Source organism: Sciurus vulgaris, assembly GCF_902686455.1.
Source record: "Sciurus vulgaris genome assembly, chromosome: 14".
In the NCBI taxonomy this organism is placed as follows: domain Eukaryota; kingdom Metazoa; phylum Chordata; class Mammalia; order Rodentia; family Sciuridae; genus Sciurus; species Sciurus vulgaris.
The window spans coordinates 36,867,589-36,889,222 of NC_136475.1; the positions used below are offsets into that span (position 1 = coordinate 36,867,589).

At 36.3% G+C, this 21,634-nt stretch overlaps 1 protein-coding gene across 4 annotated transcripts in view; it reads left to right on the forward strand.

Moving 5' to 3' along the window:
* The window catches only part of CTNNA2 (catenin alpha 2), a 1,097,968-nt gene extending 1,077,276 nt beyond the window's left edge, over positions 1-20,692 (forward strand). For 2 of the 4 annotated variants that reach the window (XM_079111126.1, XM_079111124.1), the window contains 2 exons: positions 16,506-16,622; positions 19,452-20,692. In XM_079111126.1, the coding sequence (XP_078967252.1) occupies positions 16,506-16,622; positions 19,452-19,739 (405 nt within the window). In that variant the 3' untranslated portion in view covers positions 19,740-20,692. The remainder of the gene's footprint in view (positions 1-16,505; positions 16,623-19,451) is intronic. The other 2 variants (XM_079111127.1, XM_079111125.1) reach the window with 1 other exon arrangement.
* Positions 20,693-21,634: the final 942 nt, after the last annotated feature.

The following is a 21,634-nucleotide window of genomic DNA, read 5'->3' on the forward strand; positions in this document are numbered from 1 at the left end:
TGGACAGCATCTATTATTGTACAACCATCAATCTGTGTACAAAGTTAAAGATGTGATCAAAGACAGGAAGAGGGGACACTTGAGAGATATTTTACATTTTACCGAGACATGAGAATGAACCCTGATCTGTATGAAAGCAGACCTCAGTTCACAGCATCAAGAATCAGTTCTGAAATTAACCTCCTCATTGCTTTGCACATGGCTCACTGATTCCAGTTTGCCAGAATTTTAAATTTGAGAATGATTTTAGAAGTTAAGAAAGGATGGGGAACCCTATTTTAATTTGGCCTTTTTTTTTTTTTTTTTTTTTTTTTTTGAGTTAAAGAGTGTCTTCTCTTGGCAGAGCTGAAGATACTGTCACCTTCTAGAAGCAACTGACTGCTAAGATGCCAAATTAGTTTCAGCATACTGATTTAATGGTATTAAAAAAATAATTCTAGCAGATATTTCTTACCAATGATGTGTAGCTCTGTCATTGGCCTTCTACAGCAACCATGACAAATACAACTTGGGGTGCTTCTAAGAAGATGCACCAGGCAAAATTATTTCCCTCAAGGTCCATTTTACCTGAATAAAAGCTGAAGTAGACAATAGTAACAACTGTATGGTTTTGTTTTAGAGATCTGAAAATGTAATGTAAGATAATAATCTCTTAAAGTTAAAATGGTAAGCTGGATATTGTTATTCTGTGAGAATTTGAAAACTATCTCATATCATCTAACTGCTATTGGACAACACTAACATCCTCTCTGAACTTTTTCTTTTTATATAAAAATTAAAATTGTAATAGTAATATCTACATAGAAGGACAATCTCATGTGGCAAATACCAACTATTATTTTTTTCCATATTTTTTATTGGCGCATTGTATTTGTACAAAATGGTTGGATTTGTTGTTACATATATATACATGTATTCAATAGAACAATATAATTTGTTCTGTATTATTCCATAGTAATTCCCCTTCTAGCTAAGATACATTGACAATTTCCTATGTGCCAAGCAGTGTGCTAAAGTTTCTTAAATACACTGTGGAGTTTGATTTTGGCAATGGCCTTGTGGAGGAGATACTATCTGCCCCATTAGAAATATTAGGAAAGTGAGATTAAATAATTTTAGTGTCTCCAGGAGGTCACAGTCTGCAGGTGATAAACTGGAAAGTTTCAGGAAACCTTGCTGGTGTTCTCCACAGTATTGGTGTGCTTCTGTCATTCCTTGTCTGACACTTCAGTGTAATTAATTATTTGTCTCCATGAAGTGGTAAGGTAGTTAAGAATGTATTTGTCACCTGATTCCTTGCACAGTGAACACATAGCATGAGCTTAATACATTACCATACTTTGCCAAGCCTTCTTCCATAGTAATAACTTTTTGCACTGAAAATTCCTAAAAACTGATTCTGAGGTCTATCATTCCTTCATTCTTTCCTTTATTTTTACATAAAATGCTAGACTTCAAAGTACATTGCTTTTTAGCATTTAGAGCCAACAACTGAGTAATCAAATTTTTTTCAAGTTGATTGAATTCCTTTGTAATTTATTTGTTAAAATTTTTGTTATACTTCATATAATATCATAATATTATGGCATGGAAATATATAGAATTTCTTCCCAAAAGAGCCAAATTAATCATATTAGTTACTTTGAAAGAAATTGGAAAGTAACCTGGTTGGTTTCCTTTGCCCTCCTACCTGAACATTATGACGTGTGAAATTGTTAAATAATTACATTTAAATGTGAAATATTGATTTAAAGTTAAGCATTCTAAATTATTAATGTCCCCTAATAGTCTTTACAATTTGTAATAGCTTTTCACATGTTTTAATTAGATTTAGATACAACCACATATGATAAATCGATAAGTTCAGAATTGTATTTCTCACATGGGATATGTTTATTTTTAGTTCAGGGAGAGTACAGTGAATCATCCAGGACCCAGACTTCTGCTTTATGGTCTGCTATATTTAGTATGTGGCTTCTACTCTGACGTTCATCTTTTGGTTTAAGACACCTTCTAGTGCTCCATCTTTTCCATTTTCCATGCAGGAAGAGGAAGTGAGAGGGTAAAGTTGTGTGCTTACTTGCTATGCTAAAAACTTGTGAGGGGTTCATGGAATCCAAGATAGGATTCCAAAAACAAAGATGAAATTATCTCCATAAAATTAGATTAGAAATGGACAAGAATTCAGGAAAAAGAGAAAAGAACCTATTATTATACTATCCAGGATACCTTGGCAAACCTATTCTTTGCAGGTTTTAGAAACTCAAATTTAGGTGTTATGCAAATAGTTTAATGTGCCTTCTACACTTTTGAGAGGATTAAGACAGGTAATTTGCTGCCTACATGCTAGAAAAGAGGATGCCAGCTTTTATGTGAGGAGGAAGTCTTTGTTTCCCAGAAGCCTCCTCTTGCAGAGTCACTCTCAGAAGGAAGCCAACAATGAATTCTCTGAGTATTCCAATGACTACCATTGTATGAGAGATCTGGAAACAAACAAACAAACAAACAAACAAAAATGGATGAGTTAGTCTTGGATGGTAGCCCTTGCAAGAGTATGCTCTCTCTTAAGTCCAACAAGAACTGAATTCTGACTTCTAGTAACTAGTTTTGATCAAGTTGATCCACCTGTTAGACGCCCTATTTTTCTCAGCTATAAAATGAAAATGAGATTTGTATCTACATCACTAGGTGATTAGGATCAAAATGGGTTAATGCATGCCACATACTTAGCACAGTGATATAATGCAGTCCTAGTAAATACATGGGCACCAATATTGGTTATTTTGTTTTGTCCAACAGAATGTATATATATATAGTTGCCCTCCTACTCTCTTTCATGATGTCTACCCTCAATTAAGCTGCTGGATATACAGCACTGAATAACCACCAAGGATCTCTACCTTCACAGAGATTGCCTTTTTTTTTTTTTTTTTGTCATTAGGAGTTCTAGAGGGATGACTTATTAGGGGGATGTTTGAAAATAGAGAAAGGGAATGGCCTCGAAAAGGAAGTGAAGTATCAATGCTCATATTTCAGTCTGTAGAAGAATCACATGGGTAGCCATTACAAGAGGAAATTCCAAGACTCTGCTTCCACAGTTCTGAAACTAAAGTTTGAGAAAGACTAGGAATCAGTACTCCTTTCCTAAATGTTCCTGATAGAGATGATTATGGGCATTATTCGAAAAATACCAGCACAAGAAAGAATAGGAGGAGAAGCCCTATGGGCTGTGGTGAGAGCTTCCCAGGATATAAAGGCAGTTTTAGGAAAACCCTCGGTTTGTTCCTTAGGCTAATTCAGTCTAGACTAGTCTGGCTAGTTCTTTGTTGTGGGGGCCCATTGTGGTTAGCTATTGTCAGACGCTTCCCAACATCTCTGAACTTTCCTCACTGATGTCTATAGCACCCTATTCCTCCCCAGCAGTGATATTTAAATGTCTCAGACACTGTCAAATGTACCCTGGTTTGGGGCATAAAACTGCCTCTGAATGAGAACCATAAGGACTGGTGGCAATCTTGACCTTTCATCTAGAATACCATATCATTTGAAATGGAGTCTGTTAGGTCTTCCCTCTGGGTGGGGGCAGATGGCAAGCACCATAGTTTCAGAGTCACCTCCAAACTGACTCTTAACCAGGGCGTGGAGGTGCACGTTCCTAAAAGCAAGACTCCAGAGAACACGTCACTTGTTCTTTGATGATCACTTTCTTACCCCTTTTCAAGGTCTCCATCCACCTCCCTTCCTGTTTACTAGAGATGTGTGCATTTCTACTCCCAAAGGCAATTAAGGGTTTCAGTGAGAATGTTTAGGAAAAAAAAGTTTTGAAACAAGGTAAAATTTGACTTCAGCTTCTTTTTACAAAGGTATTAAGGTTGAAAAATTCAATTTTTGTAGCACTTAAAATCTTTCCATATGAATCAAATACCATTACCCTATGTAAATGTATGATTGCACAAATGGTATGCCTCTACTTCATGTACAGAGAAACAAGATGTAGCCATTTGTTTACAATACAAATGAATTTTAAAAGATAATAATAAAAAAATGCAAAAAAAATTGCTCATTTTGTTTTTGAATAGTACTCTTCTTAGAAGAGTAATTCTGCAACGTGAAGAAAATGAATGCCAGGTGAGCCCTGAAACAGAGGAAGCTGTAGGTAAAAATTGAATATGTTTTATGGTTTAGCATTTTTTTAAAAAGATTTGGAGAGCTGTGACAGGTGGGAACTCCAGATACAGCAGACATCACTCTCTTAAAGATGCACCTAGAGTATATTTGAAGAAGTTATCTTGTATTTTTCACGGTATAGGGCAAAGAAATAATGAGGTGGCCTTTGTATCTTGTAATACATGTGAAGGTGATTTAACTTTGTCAGAGGCCTGAATCATAGGGACTTTAAGATAGGGATTGTGCCTTGAGGAAACTTTCATGTTAATATTAAACATAATTTTTAGTAGGAGTGAGATGCTATATCACACTATCTCCAACTCTTTCATGTTCATCTTTGTTCCCTGGTTAAAAGTTGTCATCTTCTTGTAATTAAAGAAGTACTTTCCCTTCTACCCCAGAAGAAGTTATCCAATTTCAGTGGTTTGAGGTTTCCTTTCAAAAGAACCACTAATATTTTTTCGAGGATTTTTTTGCAATACTGTTATGCATTTCCAGTCTTTTGAGGACTCCGTTTCCTTTAATCTGTAATTTTGAAAGCTTCTTGAATAGTTCAGCCTCTTTTTCAAGGGAACAGACAATATTTGTCCATCCATAAAGGTTCTTTATTGAACCAAAGACATAATATTTCCAGTTTTAGATCGAAGGGAACCCTCAGGTGCTTTTGCTGCATCTTCCCTAAAGTACATTCACTCCAGGAGAGACAGAATAGAAGGTTCCAAACTAGGCCAAGCCCTGGCAGGCACCTGTATGGGAAGTTTCCTGGCTTCTAAGGAGAACCACTTTAAATGCCCTTTATGTCTTCTTTTATTTAAAAGCAGTTGGAGCAGTGGTGTAGCATTAAAAACACTATTCCCAAGGACAGAGGTCATGTGCTTGAATCTCTGGTAATTGTTTATTAGCTAGCAAATTTCTTCTCACTAAGCCTCAGTGCCTATCTATAGAATGGTGTAAAGTGTTGTATTGCTTTCTTCTTTTAAAATGAGTATTAAGTGATAGTAACATATAAAGAAAGATCTAACTGGGTTATTTCAAAAGGTATTGAATCTGCAAAGCCTAAAATAATTATTTCTTTAGAGGAATACTCATCAATTTTTATTTTTCAGTAGGCTCCAATAACATTCAATTTAAGGGGCAGTCTCAGTTAAGAATCCATCACTGTACTAAACCCAATATATCCACCTAACCCCAATATGGTTTCTGTGTTGCTAGCCTTTGTGGAAAGCATACTAGAAAAGGGCAAGGAAAAACCTGTTTGCAAAGAGTCAGACATCTAGCGCTCATACAAAACTGACACATACACAAAGCTTTTGAGGACAAAATTGTTTTGAGTAATCCCCAAGGGACTCAGAGGTTTTGGGCTAATCTTTTATATTCTCATACATCTTTAAAATTTAAAAGCTACTCTGTTTATTTTCTCACTTGGATTTCAGAATAATGTTAAAATGATTAACAATATTTAGCAACTAGTTGTGGCAGACTCAAATAGGTACTCTTTTAGGTGTTTGGAATATAGCAGGTGAGTGGGGAACAATAAACAAGAGAAGAAAATATGTATTGGATGGTGATAAGTATGTGAAAAATACAGAAATAGGGAAAGAGGAGAGCAAATTGAAATGGGGGCAAGGGGCATTGCAATTTGAAATATATGGCTAGGACAGTTTTTCCCAAGATGCTCCTATTGGATGTGAGGGAGCAATCCTTGTAGATATCTGGAGGAAGAGTTTTCTAGGCAGGGGAAATACTAAGTGCTAAGGACTTGCATCATAGCATGATTGGTTTGAACAATAGGCAAGAGATGGATATTTAGAGACAGCGTGAACAAGAGAAAATCAGAAATATTAAGGACCACTTTCTATCCAACCAGATTTTGCATTGAGTTTTATTCAGACTGAGTCAGGGAGCCATTGGAGGATGATGATAAGAGAATGACATCATTTGAGTTTACTTAACAAAACATTCAGGATATTATCTAAGAATAAAGACGGTAAAGAGGAAGAAGCAAGGGGAGTAGTTTGGGGCAGTTACTCTAATAATCCAGCAAGCATCTGATGAGTTGATCGGGATGGTAAAGAGTGGAGAAGGTGAGTCAAGGTCAAATATTAGAGATGTTTTGAGGATGTTACTGACAGAATATGATGACAGATTCGATGTTGAGTCAGAGAGAGGAAGGGGTAGCAGAAAACTCTGGGTAGCTAATCTAACTGGTAGGAAGAAAGGCAGGAATTCTCCTTCCCCCTGAGAGGGAGAAGACAGTGGAAGGAGTAGATCTGGGTTAGGAGTGGAGTGAATTGTAGAGCTTTTGCTATCTCTGAAAGATTGAGAAGAGTTGATAAGAAAATGTATGCAGAAATTTTTATTATTCTCTAAATGATAAGTTATCTTTTACAAAGATAACTCTTTCAAGCACATGAAGAATAGAAATTAACTAAACTATATGGAATTATTAAATTAACTATATGGAAATTAACTAAAAGAAGTAATGGTTACATATCATTGAGCCATGTTCTGAATTAAAGGTAGGAAACCTGTACCTAAATCTGTGACTGTACACAGTGATCACTTGGAAATTATTTCAGTGTGTATTAACATTGGCAGCGGGTTTATATCTCACAAAGGAAAAAGCAATGACCAGGAAGAAAGAAAATGATTTGGAGGGTATTATTCTGTGTCTACTCAAAAAATGTTTCAAAGTAGACAGAAAAATGTGTTCAATTATAAAAGCCATGGATCAACTGCTCAAATTTAAAACTAATTTAATTAAAATTACTGGGTTTTAAACATGCATTATATTGAAGACCTCTTATGAGCACTTGAATAATGGTACCATTTCTTCTTGTCTTAATTTTCATTTCTATAATGAAAGAAGGGTTGGAATTTGGGGGTTAATGTAGTGAAGTATTTTATATAGCTTACATATGTGTCTAACATTTCACTTTAGTTTTCTGCATTATATTTAAGAGATAATTAGTCTTGAATTGTGAATTGTGTGAGAAGAAAATTATGATATTGGAGGGAAAAGCAATATTAATGTATTGCAGTAGTCCCTCCTTAAACACAGGGCTACATTATAAGATCCCCCAGCAGATCCTGAAACAACAGTCCACATGGAATCCTGTGTATTATACCAAGAACCCTTGGCTACTAAAGTATCCGATGTGTACATACAAATTACTCAAGAATCAGTTGGTTTGATTCTTGTTCTGAACAAGACAGAGAAGATTTCAGTGTGAAGTTTAAAACTTAGTATTGTTTATTTTTGGAATTTTCTATTTGATGTTGTCAGACCAAGACTGAATATGGGTAACAACCTATAGGAAGCAAAACCATGAATAAGGAGAGCTACTTATTTTTAATCAAAGCAGAGCCTTCTCTGCAGTTCTCCATACATACTTTGAAGGGCCAAAGAGGGTGTGGTAAATTGTTCCATCATGATTGTTGACTCTCCTCAACTGCTGATGTTTGACTGGGCTCTATGTTGAGAGGACTCTGAGACCATGTTTAGGACCAGTAGAAAAGAGGACTGTGATTGATTTGGCAGGTCTGATAAGGGTTCCAATGAAGAGGCAGTGAGTGTGACATACATTAATCACCCTTGCTTCACTGGCCCTGGAAGGGGCTTAGACTGTTGACAAGTACTGGTTGTCTTAAGGATGCCCATTGTTTTTTGCCATGCCTGTCCTTCTTGCTGTTTTCTGACTTTTACAAGTCTTAGCCCAGGCAATATCCTTCCTTAGATTTTAATTTTAATTTAATTTTTTTAATTTTACTTTTTAATTTTGCATTTTGATTGATTATACACAAATGAGGTACATCATTTCATTTCTATGCACAACATAGATTCATACCATTCGTATAAACATTCATGTACATAGGGTAATGATGTCTGTCTCATTTCACCATTTTTCATACCCCCCAGAATGCAGGAACTTTATATTTTAATTTTGAATCATCTTGAATTTTTAAAAATTATTGGAAGGACAAAAACCTTTCAAAACTTGCTCCTTGCTACCTTGTTTGGTTAATAAATGTGTACACAGTAGGAAAAGGATCAGAAAGAGTGGTTGGCTTATGTTCTGAGGGGGACTTATGTTTGATGAGATATTCAAGTACTGCTAAAGAATTCATAGCTTCAACAACTGAGGATCTATTGGTGGATTCAGAGGATGAGATAAGATCAGTCTTAGCTGGAGATGGAAGGTACTAGATCCAATGTTTCAACTTTGAATGAAAGATGAAAAATGTATGCATTTTTTCATCTATTTGGTAGCAAAGTAGATTAAAGGGTCTAGGAAGCAAGGCTAGGGGACCCTGTTTTGTGATTTTACAGAGATAAACACAGGATGTGGGAGGTTGCTCTTCAGTTATTGATGGCCCCTTATAAACCAGAAAGGACTCCATTTCTAGGTAGCGAGGGATCTCAATGGGATCTGATAACAGTGTAGACTGAGAAGCAAATGAACTAAGGTGTCACTCTTTCCAATAACACTATTATCTAGAAATGCTATCTATACCAAAATGCATAGCTTGAATTTTAGGCCCTTTGAGTGTATAAAATATATTATTCATTAATCTCTTTGATGCTTCCCAAATTAGATCTTTAAAGTATTATCTTCCCAGGCTGAATCATCTTTTCTCCATTTCCTAGTAGAGCCACCTTGCCTTTGTGCTGTCTTCCTCCAACCACCACCATGCCTAAAATGTCTATGGATATTTTGCGTATCACATTTTTTACATAAAACTCCTTATTTTCTTGTACTAAATCTTGATTCCTCCTTTATTTAAGAGATTCAGTAGTGTTAGAAGACACAAATTGTTTTGATGATTTTCTATTCTCCTACTGAGCTTCTCTATCTCCACTGTATTAAAAAAAAAAAGTGTAATATTCAAGCACTGAGAGCAGATCAAGGTGGAGGTAGCTTCAGTAGGAAGAGAGTTAATGTAAGTCCAAAACACTGGATTGGGGAGACTTTGAAAGCAGAAAGTAAGGAGGCGGGAAAGAAAACTAACAAAGTAACTAAATAGGAAGGAAGGAAGGAAGGAAGGAAGGAAGGAAGGAAGGAAGGAAGGAAGGAAGGAAGGAAGGAAGGAAGGAAGGAAGGAAGGAAGGAAGGAAGGAAGGAAGGAAGGAAGGAAGGAAGGAAGGAAGGAAGGAAGGAAGGAAGGAAGGAAGGAAGGAAGGAAGGAAGGAAGGAAGGAAGGAAGGAAGGAATTTGAACGACTCAAATAGTGACTTGAGGAGAGATCGCAATAAAAATAATAGCCAAGATTCATCAAGGCCTTTCTGTGGGCAAGGCATGCAGCTCTAAGGGATGTTATCTCATTTAATCCTAGGAAGGGCTATTTTCATTTTTATTGTAAGGATAAATTTGAGGTAGAACAAGGTTGAGGAACTTATTCAAGATCAAGTTGTTAATGATCAGTCCAATTAGGACCTGAACTCAGGCTTTGAGTGATAGTCCAGGCTTTCATGACTAGGAGAGAAGAAAGGCCAGAAAATGAGGGGCAGCAGGAGGCAGAAGGTATAGCATAAGTAGAAGCATGTACTTCCTGAGGAGAGGTGAGCACATGCAGAAGGAAGACACTGAGGTCCTAAGAGCCACACTCACTGACTGGGGACGGATCTCTTCCACCCTCTCTACTCTCACCCAGGACCTGCTAGCAGCAGAAGCTTTGGCTAGCTTTTTCCATATACTTGATGAGGAGTGGGACTTGGTAAGGATGACAATTACTTTCCCAACATATAAATAGTGCCATATTATGACACAGTTTCTAGTGGTCGTATATGAAAAGTAGTGAAAGGATGAAGAATGACCCAAAACTTTCAGATCAAGCTCACTTGCCAGGCCCAGTTAGCAGAGGCTAACCAGTTACTAACTGGTTGTCCTGGATCCCTGTAGTCTATACTCCTCTTGTTGGTGTGTTATGAGTGGCAGAGACTGGGAACCATTTTGCAAGTTGTTAAATAGCCTGCAGCAGACACTATGTTCATACAAAGTTAGGCACTTCTGACAGTGAGGGATGCATTGGTCTTTGATCCATTTTGTCAAGACCTAGTTTCTCCTGAACTTTTAGACAAAGATCCCTCTTACACTGGCTCCCGATCATGATGCTGCTAATTGGGGAGAGAGAATGGTGGAAATAGAGGAATCAAAGGTAGTGATGCTCTTCTACAGGGATGTCAAAAAGGAGACTTAGCTCCTTGAAGAGTTGTGAGACCTAAATGTTGTAAAGACAAGACACATAATGGCCATGATCGGAGATGACATGATCAATTAATGCATGGTGTGTTTATGTGACATAGACTCTCTTTGCCCAGCAAGATCTAATCATAGTGGGTAACTGAAAAGCAACTGACATTTCTTCCCCTGATGAATTTATTTGCTCATGGTTCTTTTGTTATATGTAAGCAAATAATTTAAAGAAGACCTCTGGGTCAGGAGATCCTGAAGCATGGGAAAATGAGGGAGCTAAAAGGAAGGAAGAAATCCTAAAAGAGGAGGTGAGGGACTTCCTAGATGAACAGGCATTCCTGTTCATCACTTTGCCAATATACCTCAATACTCCTACATGTCTTTGAGATCCCAAGTTTAGCAAGAATGTCTTGTTTTGGGTTCAGCAAAAACTCTTTGGCCTTTAATAGTAGGGAAAAATGGCTCTCAGCCATATTTAGGAAATTTGTTGACTGTAATTAAGCCTTCGTGGGAGTCCCCAAGGTTTACTTACCTATAATTGAAAAAATGCAAATGAGGACAGTTAATCAGTGGACTGGCCAACTATGAAGTGCTGCTACCTACCTAAATGAATTGAAAAGGAAGACACAAATATGTCCAGTTGAGAAAGTTACCTGAGAACCAATTGGTAAATCTCTCAGCAAGACCCAGGAGATTTTTTTCTTAGCCTGAGATTGCAGTGCCTTTCTGCTAAGGTCTTTGCCAATTTAATCTTCAGCCATTACATACAGATTTCCTAACAACTGGCTTTCTACATTGGTACAGCACCAGCTGCCTCTCTGGCACCACTCAAGGAAGCCCTGCAGAAAAATAACAGACCACTTGATCTCCTTTCTATCATGATCTACTCATTAAAACTGTAAAATATTTACTTTTCAGGATCCAGTAATCAAAAAGAATATTCCTGGAATTCAGTAACTTTTCAGATACATTAGATACCAGATTAGTTAGATATCAGTATGTTAGATATCACAGTACTTTAGATATCAGTTGTCAGCACATACTATAATATTAATTGTTTTAATGCATTTTTCTAATAATGAGTACATCAAAACTGCGATGGTCATTTTTACTTCAGATATTATAATTGTTAATGTATTGGGTTAATTTTTAATGCCCAATTTTAGATCATCCATTAAAATGCATTGCAGTTTTCTTGGATGAAAAGTCCTCTCACTAATGATTTCATTAATTGCCAACACATTTTATGGTCAATACAAAAAATATTCACAATCTGTTCCAAAAAATTAGTTGTGAGAACAAAAGATAAATAGTAATGAAAAAAGGGTATTAAACAACATAAGTATAGAAGTGCAATGGATGATGATTCTGAACTATAAACTGTATCAAGTTGTATTTGACAATTCTCTCAAAATGTAACCTCTTGGAGGAGGGAGGTAAGTATATTTCCTTTCCTATGCAACTTAGCAGATTCTAAGAGAGACAAGTGCCATGATCAATTAATAATGTCTGCCATGGACACTGTAAGGGTGAGTGGTAAATTGCTGTGCCCTGTGTTTACCACTGTTCCAGTCTTAAGAGGAAGGAATCAAGCTTTGCTAGCTTACTTCATTGTTGATGTTTGAGGAGGAAGAGTGAGTGGAGCAGAGCACTGAAATGAGGACTTGCTATAAAAGAAATGTATAAACATCCTGAGATGACTTAAGTGGAGAAAGATGTGATTAGGCTAGACCTTTTCACCACATCTTTGTTTGCTTGAGTTATTTATTGCCGGGGACATGGTAGAGTTTTAAAAAAGTGTTATTGATATAGACTCTGGAAAAAGTAGGCAGATATTTCAAGGTATTTCAAATGTATCACAGTTTCTAAGGAGATCAAATACCTCTTCAAAGTCTCATGGATTTTTTAAACATGAAATGTTCCTCTTGGCGGATAATAGGCTCCAATGCTCTGGGTTTCTAACCTTCCATTCATTAACAGCAAAGTTGACTTGTAGCAAAATCTTTTTTTTTTTTTCCCCTACAAGCAATTTGTGACTCCCTTTGGGGAAATGATAGTTTAAATATAAATAAACGGCCAGCTCCAGTGGAAAGATTCCAGTTTTCTCATGGTGTTTGCTTTCAATTTATTGTCAATTCTTTCATCACAACTTCTTTTTCTGAAATGTGTAGGATAGTCCCATTAAAATGCTTCTTTTTCTTAATATATTAAAACTGTGTCGTTCCCCTTTCAAGATATTGCAAGTGGCTTAAGTGGAGTTTACCCATATTGGGAGAACTGCTGTAGCATTTCCATATATAGTGCTACAAGTTCTGACTTGAGATAATGAAAACAAAAAAACCTGACCCAGATGGGAATGGGTTTCTTCTCCCAGAAATTTCTATACCTTTTGAAGTAATCAAGGCATATTCCTTAGTTATTTATATTTTAAAACACCTTTCATTTGGATTTGGTTTATTCTGTTTAATTTAGCCCATAGCCCCATGACATTTGCATTATTTTAAATACGGTAACAGATTTATTTATACCTTAGATTTCCATGAACTGCCATTTATGTTTCATTAATTTGGATGTAAACAATCAGCTTTTTTTTTTTTTTTCATGAGAAGGTATACAACTTGAAAATGGACTTGTGTCTACATGCATTCTATAAATGAATACAGAATGCACAGTGCAGTTCTAACTCTCTTTTATAATGGTATGCCTGGCCTTTACAAATTAACATCATAAGACATTTACTGTGTTACATGCAGTTAATCCAGTGTGTGCTCTACCCACTCCACATTATTTTTGCACTTTTTGACATTGATAGTTTATTTTGTTTTTGCTCTCATGCTTTTTTTTTTTTTTCTTTTGGTAAATCAAACGGTTAAATCTAAACTGCTAAATCTATCAATTGCTGATTTGCCCAGAAAGTTCCACATTATCATAAAGGATAAAGAATTCTTAATTACTTAGCTATTCCCTAGACAGCTAAGGTTATTTTCTTTTCAAAAAAGATGTTTTTTGATGTTGTCATATCTTAGATTATTAAAAGTGTATTGTTTTTTATCTTAAAAGTCTTAGAATAGTTTTAGTACATTTTTAAAATTTTTACCTAGGAAGGGAAAATGGACTTAATGTTTCTTTAAAATTTTATTACCTCCCTTTCTATCTTTTTTCCCCCCAAAATTAGAGGTTGAATGTTCTCTCTGATAAGTGGATACCTCTTTTTATCACGAAAAAGGAATAAAAACGAATGCAGAACAACAGTTCATGAAACAATTAGATCAATAATAGCAAAATATGTGGTTTATTTCTAGCTCCCCAAGAATCACTGCCATAACTATAATAGTCCCTTTGATAACTCTACCTAGATATAGAACAGACACTTCAAACTCAGTGTGTCCAAAGTTAAATTCAGTATTAATGCATCTTAACTTTCTTCTGATTTCCACAGTATGGTTTAAAAGCATTGATATAAACCCAGTTGTACTAGGTAAGAATTTGAAAATTGTTCTTCTCATCATTTTTGACTACCCAATCACCAAAAACCTTTTATTTTACCCATTAAAGACTGTCTAGATAGCATACCCAGTATGAAGCTTATTTCCCCTTTTATCCCTACCTGACTCAAAGTAGATTTGCTTTCTTTTGTTCCTTGGACACCTCACATCATATTACAAAACTTATTGCAGAGTATTATGCCTTTTAGTTTACATGACTTCTTTTGTCTTTGCACTGTGAGCTCTTATAGTTCTGCACCTGTATGTATTTATGTGTGTATGCCCAACACTTACGGGCAGTAGAAGGCACAAAATAGATATTCAGTAGGTATTTGAAGAAACACTTGGAGGTGGATGAATGTTGTGGTGGAAAGATGAAGGGATAGGCTGGATGAAAGGGGTTAATGAGAATTTAGCATTTCAAGAGATGTATTCTCACTTTGGAAAGATTATGATTGAACTATATAGTCACATTGTTTCTGTTGCAACTGGTGTTGCAATGTCAGTCCACCTTTAAGGAAATAGCATGCAAATAATGACATGGGTTTTCAGAATTATCAGATGATTATGTAAGTGCCCAGTCTTTTCAGATACATTTGGTGTTATATGTGTTGATTAAATTATGAGAAAAACCACAATTCAGGAAGGTATTCCCTCTAATCTTTCCCTCCATTCAAAAAAAAAAAAAAACAGAGACAGGATGATGTATATAGAAAAGGAGAAATCTGACTTTGTAATAGAAGTTGAAAATGAGGTTAAGAAGAAAAGAGTGTGAATAGCGGCAAGGGGGAAAAAACAGAAAATGCCTTATAGAAACAGCTCTCTCACCCTTATTTGCTTTTCATGGACTATAATAGAACAAGATGTGAGGAAACATCTGTTGCCTATTTTAAAATAGTACTTTGATATTTTAAAAGAATAGTGACAGGATTAGGAGAATTCTAATCTCTATGGCTAGGGACAGCACACACCTATGGAATGGAAGAGGGACAGTTAGTCTAGCACAGCACCATAGCTGTTAGGTTAGCGATTCTCCTTCAACACATGCCTTTTGGAAGTTCTGTGGAGTAATGGTTAGAGTATGGGTTTTGGAGTTAGGCTTTCTGAATTTAAATGTTGGCTTCATCACTCATTGCAGTGTGATCTTGAGCAAACCATGAGTCTTCTAAGTCCCAACTGGCATAATACTATTACCAATCTCAAGGGTGTTTGTGAGGTTGAATGAAAGAAAAAAAGCTTGAAGAGCTGATTCAGAGACACGTACATGAACTTATTTGCTAATTGTAGGCTCTTATTTATAAAATTAGCTGAAAACAGTTTTTCTTAGACTAGATATAAGAACTTAATGCAGTCACCAAAGAAATTGAAATATCCCCCAAAACAGGAAAAGATTGACAGGTCTTTTCAGCAAAAAGAGACATCTGTGTAATGTGGGCTACCTTGAGGAGTGATTGAGCTACAGTTGCCTTTGGAGGACATTAGAGCTAGCAACATAAGCCCAGATATAGGCTCAGAGCACTAATTAGAGTAGCAGAGCCCAGCCTAACAGTACAGCTGATGTTAAAGCTGGGTAGTAAATGTGCTTCTCAGAAACTGGGCAAATACAAGAGAAATTAGCACAGGTCTGATTTTGGGTTCCATTGCCCTGAGGATGCCAAGAGGGGACTGGGAAGGACAAAGCAAAGGTCTAGGCAAAGAGTATTTAGGATACTGAGTAATGGGATTGAGAATTACAGGCCAGGTGAGATAGAGGTACTCATGAAACAGAGTCATGAGGTTAATAGGATTTTGATAGGTTTAAGGACAGGTTGCCAGCTGGGTAGGGTAAATAGAAACAGGTTTGTTTTGAATGATAGATAGTAAGTGAAAAGCAAGAGTCCAGAAGTTAAAAAAATATTTTGAGTGAGTAATGCTGTGCAGTAGATTCAGATGATGAGTTTTGGAGAGTGATATATTGGTTTTAATCCCAGTTTTATTACTGTAGCAGCAAGTTATATTATCGAACCTTTAGTTTCCTCACCTATAAAATGAGAGAAATAATAATTCCTACTTCAAGATTTTTGAAAACTTAATTGCTAAATTTAATTAAAGAAACCAAGGCACCTAGTAAATGCTCAATTTTTTGTTAGTTATTGTTATTAAAACTTCATTTGCACATCTTGTTTGAAAATCCCACTGTTATAGTATAAGTTACCAAATAGAATGGAATTATGATAATAGGTATTCCTAAACCTTGTATAAAAAATTCTTGCAATGTAACTTTGTTCTTTCTAATGTCTTGTTTGGGGAAGTGAAGTTTTAGTCAAAACTTGACCAATTGGAAACAAGGACTTGATACCATTTTGGACAAACATAAAGAAGATAATTTTTTTTTTTAAAATAAAAATAATTCACATCATGCTTTAAAGTCATCTAAATTACAAAAGTGGGTCTAGGGAAAAGTTTATGTTTGGGGAATTCACCATTTAAAGTATCACATTTTGTATTAATAATCTTAGAATGAGCTTATCATCTATGTGTAATTTTGTTCTAGCTGGCTGGGTTTCTTCACCTCCTCACTTTACCTTGCCACAAACTCAAGATCTGCCTTTGCAGGTTGCTTGAATAAAGTCTCTGGCTTTATATTGGAGAGCTATCTCACTCTCAACCCATGTGTTAGGTTTATTCACAGGATTCCTGCATCAGGCTGGGAGAGCAAATGGGTTCTGGAGAAGAGACAGGCTCTCATATTTTTGCTGCAGAATTAGACACCATCTATCTGAAAATGGAATCTGTGGTAAAAATCTCCAAATTACTCGTATCCTTCTCTTTGGATCCACTCAATTCTCCCAAGACTCACTCTCCAGAACCATTTAATAATATAATTGACATATCTTGTCCTATTCTATTTTTACTAATTCTATTACCACAAAGTCAATCAACCAAGCTATCTCTGACATATCATTTTACCCTCTCTTTACCCATAGCACAGAATAGATTGGACTAACTTTATGAATGAATGTTACTCATTTCTGAAACCTGACAGACTTTCAGGAAACTATGATTTGGGCCAGTGGGGCATGGGGGATGGAGTGGGGTTATCTGTAGCTTCTACTGCGTTCATGACATGTGCTCATGATTGTCCCAACATTTTGCTATCTCATCTTTGTCCTTCATTATTTTTACTCTACTTGGGGGTTGAATGAGAACGACAAAACAGTGAAATTCAGATAACTGACTCTGATGTTACAAGCTGGTAAATATATGGTGGAAGTCCTGAAATCATTGAATAAAATAAGCCTTCAGATTGTCTTTGGGTTTCATTAATCCAGTGGTTTTCAAACTTTGGCATGTATCAGAATCCCCTGGATGGCTAGTTAAAACAAAGATGTAAGTCTTTGATTCAGCAGGCTTTGGATTGGGCCTGAGAAATTCTAACAGTTCCCAGGTGATGCTGATGCTGCTGGCTTAGTGCTCTCCCTTGAGAACCACTGCACTAATCCATGCTTGGCCTCTCCTGTTAACATGAATAATCTAGGATTTGCTTTTGAGCTAACTTTAGAAAATTAGGCTGTATGAACAAAACATTATGGGTTAAAACGTTATTTTGGTATATGTGCACCTTGTGCAGTGGACTGTAAGCATTTGGTTAAAGTAATTCACAAAGGAGTTAATTATATGTCTTTGAACCATGGCTCTGAAAGTATCTTTGCTTCTTTATATTGTATAGGGTCAATATAATACTGACCTTTAGTGTTTTTTAATGATAAAGCATCCCTTTTTTGGTATTCCAAGGGATTCATATGTACAAAACATCTTCCATTATTTTCCTAATGAGGAGACTCTATGAACTTTTATGGTGATGGAAGAATTGAGCTCATTTGATTACCATAATATTTTTAACCCAGTTCAACATTTTTTTAAAAAAGCTTTAATAAAGAAAATGGAACAAAGAAAATCCAGAGTAGTGTTGGATTCAACTTATGATGACCCCAGTCACTGCATGGAACACATTTTTCTCACAAGAAATGATAGGAAGTTAAAGTGAATGCCAGTCACATCAGAGGGGGAGCCACAGGGTTTAGTGTCTCTCAGCTTTAACACTACTAATCACCCAGCCCTCAGAAGGTTCTGTGCCTCATTCCCATTCTTTAATGTAGTTATAGCCCATGACTTACAGGTTATACAACAAGCAATTTTTTTATTTTAACTGCAAAGGACACTTTTCCTTATTTGATATTACAAGAAGTTTGATGAATGATCAAACGATGCTGGAGTAAGACTTGCAGTCTACCTTTTCTTTTACTAGGTCACATGTAGACTTCTAGAGAAAAGGAAGTCTGAAAAATGTCTGGTTCAGGCAGTGAAACAGCAAGAAACTTGAGTCAGATATTGAATGTCCTAGTACACATTATGTGGCACTCTAACTAGTAAAGTGCAGGAAAGAGGGAACCTAAAATCCCTGGTCTGCTGACGGGCCTCTAAACCTATTTGCAAATTGGGACTTATTACAACTTGCTTATTGATTGATTGATTGATTGACTGATTGATTATGGGCATTGAACTCAGGGGTACTTTACCACTGAGCTGCATCTCCAGTCCTCTTTAATTTTTATTTTGAGACAGGATCTGCTAAGTTGCTGAGGCTGGCTTTGAATTTTGAGCCCCCCGTTTTAGCCTCCCAAGTCACTGGTATTAAAGGCATGTGCCATCAAGCCTGGCTGTTAGAATTTTTAAAAATTTATCCTACCCAGTACAGTGGCAGTGTGGACCCACAGTACAGTCTTTGAGGACTTTGCACTTGAGGCTGTGAAACCTCTGCAAGTTACTGGGTCAGCTCTCATTGAAAAAAAAGCAGTAGTGATAATACCACCTTCATAGAGTTGTTGTGCAAGTCAAATAGGGAAATACTTGAAAAATACTGAGAATAGTGTTTGGCACTTAGTAATAAATATTTCATTAATGTGGATATGGGAGTCTTACTGAATGATTTCTAACCCATAAGATTCTGACACAGTCATTGATATTTTTATAAGAGATATGTTCATGACCTAAAAATAATTAAAAAGGTACCAAAAGCCCAATTTAAAAAAACAGCCAGAGCACTCTGGGATTCTTCCTGTGCTTAGCTTCTTTCATCCTCACTAAACCCAAGCTCAGGATATAGAAATAGTCCTAGCTAGGTAGGAAGATACTTCCAGAGGTAGGGTCATATAATTGAAATGTAACCTTTTTATGAGCTTTTATTCTTTGGTGCCTACCAAATACTTTTCAAATACTGGGTAACTGTCACTATTAGAAAGCCTAATATAATATATTGCTCTTTGGAATAACTTTTGTTACCTTGGAATTTATATATGTTAAAATGAAGGATTTGTCTTTAGTGGTGTTGGGATTTTAGAAAGTTGTATATCATAGAGAAACTTTTTTTGTTTGTTTACTCTGAGATTAGGGATAGGAGAAGACAGGTGACTGATTTATAGTCTGTTCACTTTCTCTTGTAATACTTCGTTATTTTTGGCAATACTGTTTGCTCGCACAAGCAGAACTTTGTTTTAACTACTGTCGTCTTGTGAATTTGGGACCTCAATTAACCAAGATATTTCTTATTCTTTTCCCGCTCTAGCTGGACAGTGCTACGTCGCTCATCCAGGCAGCTAAAAACCTGATGAATGCTGTTGTCCTCACCGTCAAAGCATCCTATGTGGCCTCAACCAAATACCAGAAGGTCTATGGGACAGCAGCTGTCAACTCACCAGTTGTATCTTGGAAGATGAAAGCTCCAGAGAAGAAGCCCCTTGTGAAGAGAGAAAAGCCTGAAGAATTCCAGACCCGGGTTAGAAGAGGTTCTCAAAAGAAACATATTTCGCCTGTGCAGGCTTTAAGTGAATTCAAAGCAATGGATTCCTTCTAGGACGATTGGCTTTAACAAGAAAGATTTTCCTTTCTTTTTGGTTTTCTTTTTCCTTTCTTTTTCATTTTAATTCCATTTTTGTATGCATACCTGCCAACTCGTATGCCTCTGGCATGGGGAAATTAAGAGAACAGTGTCTGTTTGCATGTAAGATGAGATGTGATCAATACTACTGATCCATCTGTAGCCTGGGGAGGGGACAGGGAATTCCTGTCCTGAGGTGGCACAGAGCTGTCCTTTGTAACATTCTCTTAAAAGTTGGGCAAAGAGTTCGCATTGCAATGTTTACGGGAGCGGGAGGGATGGGGAAAATAAACTTAACTCTACAAAAGCAAACTCTAATGCATGCAAGAATCATTAGGTTGGCAGGTATACTCATAAGTGAAAAACCTGGAAGTGTAATGGTAGAACATAAAACTTGTATTGCTTCTGTTTCAGTGCAAACATGTACTAGCCAATACGCTTAAGTGTGTGGCTCACAAATTGAACAATTGAACTTTGACATCACATCCATGATCTTATGTGGATTTTTAACTGAGGAGAAACTAGTCCAGCCTAAAATGCTTCTTTTAATCTGTATTCTGTTCTTTCTCTTCTGATAGTGCCATTACTAGTGCTCATGTTATCATTTTTTCCCCTTTACTAAAAATGATATACATTTATTTGAGATAATTAAAATCCTTCTGGGGGCACTGGAAGCACAATATGGTGAATGATCTTTCTTTCTTTCTTTCTTTCTTTCTTTCTTTCTTTCTTCCTCTCTTTTTTTAAAATATGAACTATGATTTTGCTAGAAATAGAAGGCCCAGTGGTGGAATGTTAGAGGAATAAAAACTGACAGTGTGTGAAGGTTTAGAGGCAAATACATAGGTGTAGCTTGGAGTGCTGGTATCTAATATACCATTGTATTCACTAACTCAAAATAAACACATTTAATCTTGATATCTGAAGAATGTCTTTTTTGTTAAATGTGTACTTAATAAAAGATTAGAGAATCCTTAAAAATGGATTTTAAATGCATTTTGTTTTGGTTTGTTTTCACAAATTAGAGGTAAAATAGATGAAATCCAAATAACTCAGCCATTTTTAAAGTCCAGAAATTTCTTTTACTTTGTGTTTTGTTTTCCCATTTGTTTTTCATTCACTTTCAAATGGAATCTAAGATGAGAAATTCTTATATTAAGACTTTTCTGGGCCATACTTGGCCCTGGGCTAAACTTGAAAAACCTAATATGTTCTCAGAGAGAATGATAATCCAATTTTTTTTTTAAAAAAAGAAGCCCATTAATTTCAAAATTTTATTCACTTAGAATTTTTTTCTCTCAATTGGAAAAACAAGGCCTCTGTCCCGTAACTAAGGAGGTATGTGTTATTTTTCAGCTATGGACTGAAAAGTGGGGAGAAGCACCCAATTATTCACTTGAGTAACTGAAACTCCTCTCATTGGAATAATTCCTACAAGTTATCCCCTTACTTTTTGTCTCCAGAAGGTTCCTGTTAAAATATATGTACATTTCTCAGCAGTATGATAATACACGGGGAATCAATCTGTATGCAAGATTCCACGGGGAAGGAGTGGGTTAGTTGTGGAAAGGAAGGAGCTTAGTCCAAAATCTCCTTTGGAAACTATCTGCTCAAGCTACTACCTATCACTCCTGCAACCTACGTTAAGATGGGAAGATGGTTTTTATGGAGAAGCCACTTGACTTTGAGTGTAGAATCATGAGATCACTGATAACTAGTCTAACCCCTTGGTTCCATAAGTATTCAGAATGCTATAACAGAGACACTTATTCAGTTAAAAGTATTTAATGAAGAAGGTCTTCACTGAGCCTGGTGCTAGGCTGAGCACACTACCTAGCAAACCTATCATGGAGGGATAGGGGAGGGCAACA